Genomic DNA, 13,994 nt, shown 5'->3' on the forward strand with positions numbered 1-13,994 from the left:
TGCCTCTCAGAGCTGAATTAAAGGTGCATCAGCATATCTAGTGATGCTCCAGAGACATTCTCACAGCTCAAATTTTAAAAAGACAACATAATTAAAACTGGGCAAAGGATTTGAATAGACATTTCTCCAAAGACAATATACAAATAGGCAGTAACCAATTGATGAAGAACATATTGTCATTATTGTTCTTTAAACAAATAAATATATACAAGCATGCATACACATATATGTACAATATGGATCCTTGCAAACTTTAGCTGTGCTGTCAACTTTGAAAAAAAAGTATCTCAGTTTGCCATGCTGAGCTGGCACTACACAGAAATTAATAGCCATACTGGTCTGAGAATGTTAAATTTTTCCTATCTGTACAGGGTTAATACATTGTTTTAAAAATGTAAGTTCTTACCTACGTGAATTTGATCATAAAACTAAAATAAACTTAACCCCCCAAACCAAACAACAAACAACAGCAAACCCCCAAACAAAAGACAAATAGGCAGTAACCACAGAGGAAATGATGGACATATCTGCCATTATCTAGCAGTTCCATCTGATCTAGTAATTGTATTCCTAGTCACACAGCCGAAACAAATCCGTATATCCACTTAGAACCTTCACAGGAGTGCTTAGAACAGCAGTAGTCATACTACCCCGAAGCAGAAACAACTTCACCAACTGCTGAAATGGACGAAAAGTGGTACATCCACACATAGGATATTATGTAACCCCCAAAAAGTACTAACACATGCTATATCAAGGATGAGCATACACATAAATAAATGTACATACATAAGTATGTACAATATGGAGCTTTATAAACTTCAGCTGTGCTATCAACTTTGAAAAAAGAGCTTCTCATTTTGCCATGTAATTAAAACACGGTAATAAAAAAAGAAACCAGACACAAGAAACCAAACATTATGATTCAATTTCTATGAAATGCTCACAGTGGGAAAATAAATAAAAAACAGGTAAGTGGCACTTTAGGGCTGAAAAAAAGGAGGAAATAGAGGGTTTATCTCAATGAAGCTTTATCTTAAAAAATTATTTTAAGGAAAAAAATAGGGAATTGAAGTAATTAACAGCACTTGCTGCTCTTGCAGAGAACCTGTGTTCAGTTCTCTGCATCCTCACAATGACTCACAGCCTCTTTAATGCCAGTTCCATGGGATCCAATGTTCTTTCCAGGATTCCAAGCACAAACATGGTGTACAATCACATAAAGTAAAATAAATAAATAATCTTTAAAAAGAAAGAAAAACAGAAAGGTGTGTGTGTGTGTGTGTGTGTGTGTGTGTGTCCTAGATTTTTGGACTAAATCTACTGACATAGGCAGGTCAGTTTGGGATTTATTGCCCCAACTCACACATCTCTACAAGGTTATAGATTCTGCTTAGCCAGGGTAGAGGTGACTCCAAAATACTGTTTTCCATCCCTACCATGCCATCGCTACTGTAACCATGTCACTCCTGAATTGATAAATAAAAGAAAAGCATTATAAATACCATGGACGCCCACTTCCTTGAAGCCTCAGGTCATGATCTTCTATCATGCTCATTTAATAGCAGGTGTCAAACAGACTCTTATGATTTAAGAACTATGAATAGAAATCTTAAAAAAAAAAAGAAAAAAGGGTCCTAGGGTCAGGTATAGTAGCTCATACCTGCAAGTCCCAGTATTCAAGAGCCCAAAGCTGGAGAACTGGCACAAGTAAGTGGACAGCCTGGACTACACAGTGAGTTCTAAACCAGCCCAGGCTACAGTGTGAGAGACCTTGTCTTGACCTTACCCCTACCACTTTGCCACCAAAAATATTTAGAAAGATACTAGTCTTGCAAACTGTATATACTTTTAAGGCAGGAGTCAGTTTCCCATAGGCAATAAGAGAAAAGGTCCATGGTCAATCTGCAAGATGGTCAAGTAAGCATGGGTACGAAAAGAGTGCAATTCAATCAACAGCCAACATGACACAAGACAAGATTAGGGGCCAGCAACAACTACATGGTCAGCGACCGTAATGCCAGCCAAAGTTAGTGGCAGCCACCAGACCTGATAAGGTTGGCAGCTAACAGAGAAATTTAAAAATGGACAGAAATGGGCTTCAATGGGCGGTCACTACCATATTGGGCAAACAACATGTGATCACCTCCAGCTGGGCCAGGGAGCTATTTGCAGAGCCTGCTGGCTCTGTGTCTGCTTTGCCCTAACGATATACCTAGAGACAAACCAAGCTGCAACACAAATTATCTCAGTCTTTGCCCAGTTTCTGTCGTTAAGTCCTAGAAGAAGTCTCTAGACACCAGCTTAGCACTTTGTTCCTTTCTCAGGAGACTTCACAGTTTGAGGAGTTGCTCTAATTTTTCCATAATGTCTGATTTTTCCATAATGAATCTGCTTTGACTTTGCTTATTCCTCCTTTATCTGCAATTTTATTATTGATGAGATAAGGAACTTAAGACACTGTCTCAGGTTGACTTTTGGTGACTGTTGATTAGTAATCACCCTAGTACCTGCGTCAAGCCTTTCTGGCCGACTTTAAAAATCTGCACCATCATGAAACAAAATGTATTAGGTATTCAATGTTTGTGTTCAAATATTCAAATAAGCATATTATCTTTGAAGCCTGTGATGATGAAATTATATTATGTGCATTTTTAAAGTGGCTACTTTTTAGTAGTTTTGTTCACCCATCTGACTTATACTGCAAAGACTGTGGAAAGCTGATACTGTCTCCGTTTGTTCTGAAGGTTTTAAAACTCCTCACAAGCACTGCAGTGCTGACAACACCAGGCAGTCAACTGGAGGAAACAAATTCTATGTTCCAAACACCTTTGACAAAGACTGCATCAATAGAAGCAATGACTCATACTCTCTACATAGATTTCTCTATCTTTCTTTCTAACATTCTACTAACAGAACTTAGCTAGTTTTATGTTGGCTTGACAGAATCTAAGGACAATGAGCTGTAAGCAATTTATTGAATTAGTGATTGATGTCAGGGGGCCCAGTCCACTGAGGGTGGTGCCACCCCGGGCCAGTAGTCCTGGGTTCTTTAAGAAGGCAGGCTGAGCAAGCCATGCAGAGCAAGGCAGTAAGCAGCACCCTCCATGACCTCTGCACCAGTCCTCTACCTCCAGGACTCTGCCCTGTTTGATTTCCTGTCCTGACTTTCTTTGATGATGAAGAGTGATATGGAGGTATAAGCCAAATAAACCCTTTATTCCCCGAAGTTGCTTTGGTCATGTTGTTTTATCACGGCAATAGTAACCCTAATTAGGACAGGCACTTTGGTTTAAAAATTATATCAATATTTATTATGCGAGTATAAGAATTTCTAAGACTGAAATGTGTTATTTAAATCTTTTATTTTTTTGACAGCTAAACATCTCCCTCTAGTGGAATGTTTGATTTCAGAAAAAAAAAAAGAAAAAGAGAAAGAAACCCCCCCCTTCCCACACCCACACCCACTAACCTGTTGCTCGATCTTAACTTTTTTTCCTATCAAGTTCAAAAGTAAAAATGTATGCAATAAGTCAGGTGGTAGGTGCACAGGTCTTTAATCCCAGCACTCGGAAGGCAAAAGCAGGCTGATCTCTGAGTTGAAGGCTAGCCTCATCTACAAAACCACAGACAGCCAGGGCTACCCAGAGAAACCCTCCCTCAAACAAACAAAAACAAACAACTCTGTTTGATTTAGTTTGCTTTTCTGTTGTTGTGATAAACATCATTTCCAAAAGTAACTTGTAGGAGTAAAAAAGTATATTACACTTTCAGGTCACTCAGGGCAGGAACTCAAGCAGGAACTCAGAGCAGCAACGGTGGAGGAATGCTGCTCACTGGGTTGCTCAGCTGCTAGATTTCTTATACAGTTCAGAACCATCTGCCTAGAGATGGTGTCATCATAGTGGGCTGGCCATCCACATCACTCATCAATCAAAACAATTCCCCACAGACAAGTCCCCAGGCCAATATGATCTCAAAATTCTTCTCTCTTCCTTTCCAGGTGACTCTAGGTTATTTAAGTAAACAATAAAAACTAATCAGCACAATAGTAAAAGGACTTTAGAAGCTAGCTAAATTTATCCATCAAACTAAATTTAAATGTCTACTTCCTTTGGCAGAGCAATTCTCATTTTTTCAGGATTTACTTTAAGCGTGTGAGTATTTTGCCTGGAAGTATATGTGTATACTATGTGTATGCCTGGTACCCTCAGAAGTCAGAAGAGAGTACTGATTCTTTAGAATTGTAGTTTCAGATAGTTGTGAGACATCATGTGGTATCAGGAACTGAGGTCTGGTCCCCTGCAAGAGCCATCTCTTTAGCCTCTCACCTAGTATTTCTATAATAGAAAGACTTTTAGTACCTACACAGTGACTCTAATCCAAGTACTCAGTAGGCTGAAGCAGACAGAAGATGAGTTCAAGGCCATGCTGAACAAGGTTCATAGCAAGATCTTACCCCTCATCTTCCCCTGCACCATATACATACAAACACACACCACTTAAGTAAGAAATAAAAAAAAAAAACCCACTTCATTTTATCAGAGTTCTAAGTAACAAAGAAAAATTAAAAGGGCCTTTGTCCCCTTTCTTTCCAACCAATAACTCCTTCCTATATAATTGATCCCTAAGGTCCTATTAATTCCACAGCTACCTGAAGTTTTTCCAACATCTTACTTGGTAGTGATTCTTTTTTTTTTTTTTTTTGGTAGTGATTTTTTAATAAGAGTCTTAACATTTAAAAAGCTCAAGGAAAATGAGTGCTCTTAACAGAGCCAAGCATGCTTTTCTGCAACACATTGTTAGCAAAACCAAGTAGTCATCAAATGCCTGCATAATTTTAAATGTGAACAACAACAATACCCATCTCTTTGGGTATTCCGTCGCAGTATTCAGTCTTTTCAGAATGCCAACAGTTCCTTTCACATTCTTCCACATCCCTCTGGTACATAAAGTAGACACCATTAGTTGTGCTTAATGCTTTCTTGCCCTGAAATTTCACTGGCTTATGGTGACAAAAGTATGTAACTAAAGTGAAGTTAAAATACTGTAGTTATGGGCTGGAGAGATGGTTCAGTGATTAAGAGCACTGTCTTGCTCTTCCAAAAGACCCAGGTTCAATTCCCAGCACCCACATGGCAGCTCACAACTGTCTATAATGCCAGTTCCAAGGGATCTGACGACTTTAAACTAATGCATATAAAATAAAATTAAATAAATAAAAAAAATACTGTAGTTTGAGTCCTCTCTTAGGTCAGCCCAACTAATGAGAACACAACAAATGTTTGGGCACAACACATCCTGAAAAGCACAACTCCACTTAACTCCTTCCTCAAATCAAACGCAGGAGAGTCTGTTTTCAACTGGATTTGTGCACAAGCCTTGCAAGTACAAAACCTTTCTCCAGATAAACCATGAAATAACTGTGAAAGACGTGAACACCTATAGCAGAAAATGCCTATAAGGCCAACAGGATACCAGAGTTAATTCCCAGAGTACAATTCTTGACTACCGAAGTCCTAAGAGAAGAAGCTAAACCTGGCTTTACAATACCCCCAAGTTGCCCTAGGTTATAGTCTGGGCCCATAAATGGACACTACATAAATGCAGGAAAACAGATGGCAGAGCATGAATGAGGTGAGGAACACACTGGCCAAAACCAAAGAAAATTCAATTGGTCAGACTATATAATTATTTACAATGGGAAAAACATAAGAGTCTATAGGTCACACAAAGTAAAACACGGGTAGCCTTAAAACAGGCTTCCAACATGAATGACATCATCAATCTGGGATCATGCTCCAGTCCTGTCTTTGACAGAGATCTTCATGGCCATACAGTGCTGTCTCAGTGACCCTGTACAGCCCTAAAAGTTGGTGCCCATGGTGATCAGCATAACTTACATAAGATCACTCACCAATTATGCCTAGATATGTGAAAATGTTAACTGTTGTGTGAGCCAAAGTTCCCAGAAAGAAGCCACACTTTCAAGAGGAAACCTTCTCCAAGACTGATTAACCGATTAGAGCTTCAAAGATTACAGAGAGTTTGGAATGTTTCAACTCCAGGCCAAATTACAATTTGTCCTGGGCTACCTTTAGTCCCCTAAATAGCCATTCCTTACCTTCCTCTACATTGGAACCAACATCTGTGGCTAACATATAAAAACTTTAGAATCTATTAACTTTTAACAGAGCACTAGATTCCACCAACCCAACAGCTAAGAATGTCATCAGACAGCAGAGACAGCAGTGGGGCCTATAACTGACATCTCCCCACTTTACTGTATCTCCTTAGACATGAGAATTGTATTTTTGAATCAACAAATGTATTTTGTTCAATGGATATTTGAAATGCCACACTGCATTTTTTTTTTTTTTGGTCATATTGGTTGAACAAAACACTGATGTGAGTGAATTTTGGAAGCTCTGTCATCAGAAGAGAACTAGATACCTCACAGCCCATTTTTTAGCCTCACCCTTATCCCTGCCCCAGGCCCGTGATAGCAAATGACATTGACAGCAAAGACCTGGACCTCATTCTTAGACTTGTATTATATGGCTCTCTAACATGTAATGACACAGGGTACTGACTCAGTCACTGACTTCTTCCTATACAAAAGAGTCACAAACTGGGCATTGTTTAATGGCTATGGAAACTGACTAGAACAAAGAATCCTGGAACTTGAGACAAGTGCTTGAGTACAGCTTGTCTATAGAACCTGAGGTGACAACTGCCTTTCCCCACTTCATCCATCTGATGACCTGAGGCTAAGACAGTCTTTCTATCCTTCCTGGCTCTGTTCTTTGTACAAATTTCTTGTAACCCCAGAGAGTAACAATCAAGTGGCTAAAACTTCTGCTATCAAAGCATGTGCCCAGCTTGGTTGGCTCTCAAAATTATGGCTAGATTCAAATCTTTTCTGAGGCAGCCTCTGGCTGTTTCACCTAGTCTATCCCAGCCAATGGGGTTATGTATGACCATTCTGTCTGCTTCATTATCTTAAAGAAAATCTAAGCCACAGGCATGTCCTCCTTGTGCTGTTCACTAGTCCAGAACAACCTGCAGCATCATCCTACCTCAAGAGTCTTTCAAGATGGCTGTGGTTCCAAGATGACATAAGAGGCCCTACACATGAATACCCACTGGCTACTCCCACATTCCTGACACATGCAAAAGTTATAATATTTTTTGTTGTTTCAACATGATGCGTGAGAAATTTGTTACACAGCAATAAATAATTAAAAGAAAAGAGCGTGCCTATAGTAAGAACTTTTCCTGTTTTAGTTGCTGTCTCAGAGGGTTACTGCCTCCACCAGTTGACCTAGGCCTAGTCCTGAAGCTTCTAGGCTCCCCACCATCTAACCCAGGCCTAGGATGTTTTCAGCCTCTGAGACTTTCTGCTGAATGAGCTCATCCTTTCTTGTTCTTACTGAGATCTGGGCTGACTGATTCAACTCAGCTGTTCTGGCTCAACTCCTCTCCTAGCTGACTAATTCAATGTGGCTTCTCTCTTGGCCCCTAAATGGCTCTGCTTAGCTTTAAACTAACTCAAGCAATGTGCTCCATCTCTTGGCTCCTTCTCATTCTCTGGCTCATTCGGTCTTCACCTGAGTTCTCTCTCTCTCTGCAACCTGTCTCTCTATTACTGTCCAGGTAAAAACTGCTTTCTCTTTTCTCTGCATTGCCCCTTCAGTAGTTTCCCTTTCTTCCCTCTTCTCATGAGAGTTGGGCGTATCCTATTCTGTCAAATATGTGGAGAATGGCTTGTTTGTCAAGCCGCTTTATACTGAGTATTCAGCGAAAAACATGTTTTCACTCTGGCCTTCTCCTTGAGACAGAGATAAGCAGGTTTTGCCAAGTTCCTTAACTTGTTTATGTGACCTTGGATCATATCTGTTACAGGGAAGTGGTTTAAGAAAACAAGTTTGGCATTTCCATGAACTTCTTTTTTGTACTGATGTGACTTGTTTTGCTTTGCCTATAAAAAGGAATTGTAGAGTAAACTCCTGGCTGCAGTTTTTACTGACAGCCCTCTCTAGCTAATCCCATATGTTTTGCTTTATTTTTTTTCAAACCTCACTCCCCACTCAGGTACTGTTCAACTTTGCTCAAGCACAAATCTGATTTGTCATCTTTTCTGTCACTCAATTAGGCATCACTTCCAAACATGGGTGCTTCCTTCTAGGAACTAGCTTTACCTTCATCATTTGGGGTTAAGGTGTTTACCACCACACCTGGACCTAAGCTTTTCTTAACCTGAAACTTGCTCTATACCAGGCTGGCCTTGAACTCAGATCTGCTTCCCTCTGTCTAGTGGATTAAAGGCATGTTTACATTCCAGCCAGATCACACAGACCTAGAAGGCCTGGATGTGATCTCTTGCCAGAACAGCCAGGTTCTGAATGAACATTCCTCTACAGTTGCTCAATAGCTAACTGCTAGTGGCATGCAAAACTACGTCCACAACCTCAGAGACTTCTAAGTGAAGCCTAAAACCATCTCCTACCTGGCCTAAAATAAAGCACTTATAGGCTCAATGCCAATTCCATCATATTCAGTTGAGAAGATACTCTTTAAAATTTTATATATGATACAAATGTGCTAAAAAGGAACCCTGGCTTCTGCACTTTTCCTCATCTCAAACACTGTAGCAGATAAGTATATGCAATATTTCTCATAGGGAAAAAAAAATCTGTTATCACAAGCTCTAGTTACCTCAATTTCCAGAACCTGAAATTCCAGTTGAAATGTAACCATGTTGCAATTTCCTGATAATCTGTGTCTCTGTAGAACTTTCTTTGTATCTGTTAATAAGAAAATCAAACATTTTATTTAAAAGAATACTTTTCATTAAATACTTAAGTGAATGTCTACTTGTGAATAGATGTATGAAAATATACATTAGTAATTGCTTTAGAAAATCTGGAGCATCATGTCAAAGTAACTGACCTTATAAAATATGATTACTAAAAATTTGTAATTTCAAGTTATCAAGTATATCAATGGTTAATAACTAGAAATACATATATACATATATGTATTTATGTATGTGTGTATATATAGATATACACACTAATACTAAATAAATCTGAATCACTTTAACATTTATATATTTTTATTTTCATTATTTATTTATTTCTATATAGTTCTTGCTGTCCTGAAACACACTATGTAGACAAGATTGGCCTCAAACTCAGAGATCTGCCTGCTTCTGCCTCCAAATTACTGGGATTAAAGGCATGTACCACCATGCCCAGTCTTTAATTTTGTGGCTGTGTATGTGTGATGCACGTGGAGGTCAGAGGACAGCTTGAGTGATCAGTTCTCTTCTTTCAGAATTCTGCTAGTTCCAGGGAGTAAATTCTGGTCATTATTAAACTGTGTTAGTACCTTTATTTCCTGAGCCATCGATCTTGCCTATCTGTTTGAATGTTTTTCAATATTAATTTGTTGTTTGTACAGGTTTACCTTGACATTACTGTAATCACCACACTTATACCACAGTAATATTAAATACCTGTTTTTTCTACAGTTTCCAAACAACCTCAAGACCATTATAATCATATATAGAGTGTTATTGCTGGCTCCTGGCTCCTTATACACCTGACTCTAATATCAAGACAAAGAAGGTAGACTCCTGCCAGGAAGAAGTTACTTTTGTCCTAACCTATTAATACCCCAGTCTTTCTAATCCACATTTCAAAGATTCAATTGGCATTTACCAATACCCAGAACCAGACATCTATAAGCTGTACTCTGCAATTCCAGATCTTCATGCCTCTTATACTTTTGTTTCATGGCCTTTGCGGCTGGTCTCACAAATTACTACCAAGTTGTTTCAAGAAATTGCTAAAAAACGATAAATTCAACCTATGTTTAGCGTTTTTTAACCCTCAAATTTCCACTAACGGTGTGCATGGTGTTACACATCTTTAACCCCAGCAGTGGACAGAGGCAGGCAGAGGCAGGTGGATCACTGTGTGTTCCAGACTAGCCAGGGCTACATAAAGAGATAACATTTTTTTTTAATAAAAATAAATAAATGTCACAAAAATGAGTTTAAATGGTATGTTTGAAATATAAGAAGCATAATTGAAATGCTCAAAACACAATAATCTTAACAGCGCAATCATTTTTACATGTGTTTACTCATATACCCAGCACCCAGATCAAGATGCACCATTTATAGTGCCTTGTAAGTATCTTTTACCTTCTTTCACAGACTATACCTGATCTCCCAAGAGGTAAGAATTATTCTGGGGCTGGAGAGATGGCTCAGAGGTTAGGAACAATCGTTGTTTTTCCAAAGGCCCTGAGTTCAAGTCTCAGCAACCACATGGTGGCTCATAACCATCTATAGTGAGATCTGGTGTGCCACTACCCAAAGACATTTGTTTTACTAAAAAATTCTAACATTTTCTCCTAGCCTCTTTCCTTTGAATACTAGTCTCCAGAATGCATTCATACCACATCTCATTTTAATACATGTGTTATATGCCATTGTGTAATGTAGAGACCAGCATATGAAAGAGCCACTTAATAATTATCAGTCATGTTTAGAATTATTAAAAGAAATAGAAGGTACTGTAGGGTGAAGTTTTTTAGTGAAAATCACCTGAGAGTAAAATTCACAGCAAATTCACACACAAAAAAGTCATTTAATTTGAAAAGACTTGTTAAATTTGAACAGACTTTTTTGTTTGTTTCCCTGTGTAACAGCCCTGGCTGTCCTGGAACTCTCTTTATAGGCCAGGCTGACTCCAAACTCAGAGACTGGCATGCCTCTGCCTCCTGAGTCCTGGGATCAAAAGCATGCACCACTACAGCTGGTACCCAATTAATATTTTTTTTAAGTAAAAGGTAAGGATACAGCTATGAGATAGATCAGCTGGTAGAGTTTTTGCCCTCTAAGCATGAGGACCTATATTAGCTCCTTGGAATATAGACTGAAAAGGGGGCGGGGCAGGAAGAAATCTGCAAGGAGTTGGAAGGGAAGGACTGAGAGCTAGCCTGGAGTATGTCATGCAGTAACTAGAAGAGAGATTTTGCCTCAACAACATGGAGAACAGACCCCTGAACATTGGCCTGTGATCATCATAAGCACACTGTGATGAGCGCACCCCACCCCAACACACACTCATAATAAATTTTAAAAACCACAATCGGGTTAAAAATAATGCTTACCCTTTTCTGTCACTTCAGTGTTTACAGTGTCCTCGACCTTGGAATAGTTTCTTATATTGATGCCAGTAAGTTTACTCAGAAATGAGAGTTCAGATCTTAAACGTCCAAGCTGACTTTCCAGGTCTGTCAAGGATTTCCCAGAATCTGTCTGGGAAGTTTTTTGAAATGATTTCCTAAAAAGCAAGTACCAGAAACAGTTACGTGACAACCAGTAAATGACTGACTATATAATTTTTGCTCTAGAATCCACCCCTAATCCAAAGGTGGGGCTTCCAGAGAACCCAGTTTTGACTCCAGTAACCACACGGTGGCTTACGACAGTCTGTAACTCCAGTTCCAGGGGGTCTAATCCCTATGCTGGCCTCCAGTGAGCACTGGGCACACGTGTAGGATACAGACACATATGCAGCAAAACAGGGACAATCTGAGGCTTGTTGAGCTTAAAACTTCCCAAGTAAAATGGCAGACTATCAGCTGCCTCTCTATGACCTGAAGAAGAAGTGTCATGGTAAGAAGAAAAAAAAAAATAACCTCTATTCCAAGAGAAAACACTTCAGAAATACAGGAAAATGGAAATCATATTAAGCAAAAAAGATAAATACTAGTTTTCTCTTTTGTGAAATCCAGATTTAAAGTTCTCTGTGTTGTGTGTGCGCACATTCACGCATGTGCTGCCTGTCAATCCAATCAACCATTAAGATCATTTTAAAAGCATCTTGGAGGATCGGCAAGATGGCTCTGCAGGTAAAGTACTTGCTGCACAAGCCTGACACTGAAGTTTCATCCCCATTAGAAGGCGATAGCTGACACTTCAAAGTGTCTGTCCTATACTCTCAACTCAGTATACATGCTATAGACTCAATAGATATGCTATAGCAAACACAAACAATAACTTTAAAACATTAAGTACATTTCTCCATCTTTCGTCATCACAGCGAGAAAAATTTCACATTAAATCCACATATTTTGGACTAATATTTAATGTCTTCCCTAATCTAGACTCTTAACTCTCAACTCCATTACTGAGGAGCCCAGATTAAACAGATCTACTATGTATCACACAGGCTTACATTGACATCTTGTGGTGCGTGAGGAAACTACTTTTCCACACAGTGCTTCTGAAGCTTTTAAGTGTGCGTACAAGGGTATGGCTGCAAGCTGTCTTGATAAAATACAAATTCCAGTTCGGTAAGAGCCGACAGAGTTAGCCTGGCAGCCTCACCAACTCCCAGGTTATCGTAATGTTTCCAATATGTGGGTCACACTGAGTCCGCAGCAAGGGTCTCACAATTCTTGTGAAAGAGCGCATGTTGGCCAGTGCGCACACATTTCCCTCATTCTTTCATCAGTCACAACTTTCTCTTATTTGATTTTCTTCAGGACTTCTCCACATTTTTCTACACACCTAAGGTACTGTTTTGCACAGGAAAATCTCATTCTCTGCACCTGCACCAAATCATACCTAATAAAATAAAGTTTTCATGGTTAAGATACTAAATTACTGTAATTTCCAGCCTTCTTTCTTCTTTGAATGGAGAAGAATGCCTGGACTTTGGATTTCTCCAGCACCTTAGAGAACCTATTTAACTTCTCTGACACTCAGGCTCATTACCTTTAAAGAGGGTTACAATAGCACCTAATCCAGAGGATTTTCACACTTTCCTAAAGATGATATTAGCCACATATCAATTTACTTCACCTAAGCTATTTCTCGTAGGTAATTTCTGTCATTAAATATCCTCCACCACCACTGCCACCACCACGACAGTCCATGGTCCTTGTCCATGCTAGGCTGCTCTGCCACGGGAGTATATACTCCCAACCCTTATTAGCATAATACAAAAAAAAATCAGGATCACTTAACTATGTTTAGGTGACCCACAAAAAACAAATCCATGAAACAAGAGTTAGGGAATGCCCCCATCACTGGGGCTAAGGGCTGGGGAAGAAGGATCATGAGTTTGAAGTCAAGTTGAGCGAATTCCTGACCCACTCAGTAACAATGTCTCCAAAACCATAAAAACAACCCAACTAGATACTGTTTCCCCAAGGCAACACGGCTTAAAGAAAAGCAAGCCTTTCCCTTCGAATCTCATCAACTGAGCGAAACAACTCTTAAGAAAACAATTTTCTGCTGATTATAGCCAAGCCATAAGCTCCAAACGCAGTGCTCACAGAGTCGACACTGATTCAAGTTCACGTTTCATGGGTCTCCAAATGCACTATTCAGCACGGGGCGTGCCGGCAGTCGGAGCCCAGAACTGTCAGGAGGTTTGCAAGTCAGCCGGGTGGATGGTGCGTGGGCCCGAGGGGTGGACAGGAGCCACGTACCGGGCTCCGGACGTCTTCTCCACGGACTTCTGCAGCATTCTGCACTCCCGCTGCAGCGCCGCGACCTCTGCCTCCAGTACGCGCAGTTCGCGGGTCTCGGGATCCATGGCAGCACACGCCCAGGTCCGCAGCCGAAGCCTCGGCACTCAACTGTCCGGGAGCCTCGCTCGCCGCCGCTTCGAGCAGCCCGCGCGCTCCGGGGCGGACCATGCAGGAGCTCGCGGGGGTGGCGGGGTGAGGCTGTCGGCCACGCGCGCCATCCCCCACGCCTCAGCCAGCGTCCCAGATCCCGACGTCCCTCAGCACATCCTGGGTGCCGTCCGGACGCTCCGGACTCTTCTGAGAGTTGGCTCGCCCCAAATCGAACGTGAAGCTCCGCTGGTCGGCCACCCCTCTAACGGCCTCGGGGATACTCGGACCCTTACGTCACCAAGGGGGCGGCCCTGGGAAGCACGAGGGAAAGAGTCTCTTTATTT

General features: G+C 40.5%; 1 protein-coding gene across 1 annotated transcript in view; it reads right to left on the reverse strand.

The window, feature by feature from the left end:
- The window catches only part of Cenpp (centromere protein P), a 200,494-nt gene extending 186,553 nt beyond the window's left edge, over positions 1–13,941 (reverse strand). Inside the window, exons 1-3 of the mRNA XM_060372568.1 lie at positions 13,519–13,941; positions 11,188–11,360; positions 8,719–8,807 (exon numbers count right to left, since the gene is read on the reverse strand). Coding sequence (XP_060228551.1) covers positions 8,719–8,807; positions 11,188–11,360; positions 13,519–13,625 — 369 coding nt within the window. The 5' untranslated portion in view covers positions 13,626–13,941. The remainder of the gene's footprint in view (positions 1–8,718; positions 8,808–11,187; positions 11,361–13,518) is intronic.
- Positions 13,942–13,994: the final 53 nt, after the last annotated feature.

Source organism: Meriones unguiculatus, chromosome 19, assembly GCF_030254825.1.
Source record: "Meriones unguiculatus strain TT.TT164.6M chromosome 19, Bangor_MerUng_6.1, whole genome shotgun sequence".
In the NCBI taxonomy this organism is placed as follows: Eukaryota; Metazoa; Chordata; class Mammalia; order Rodentia; family Muridae; genus Meriones; species Meriones unguiculatus.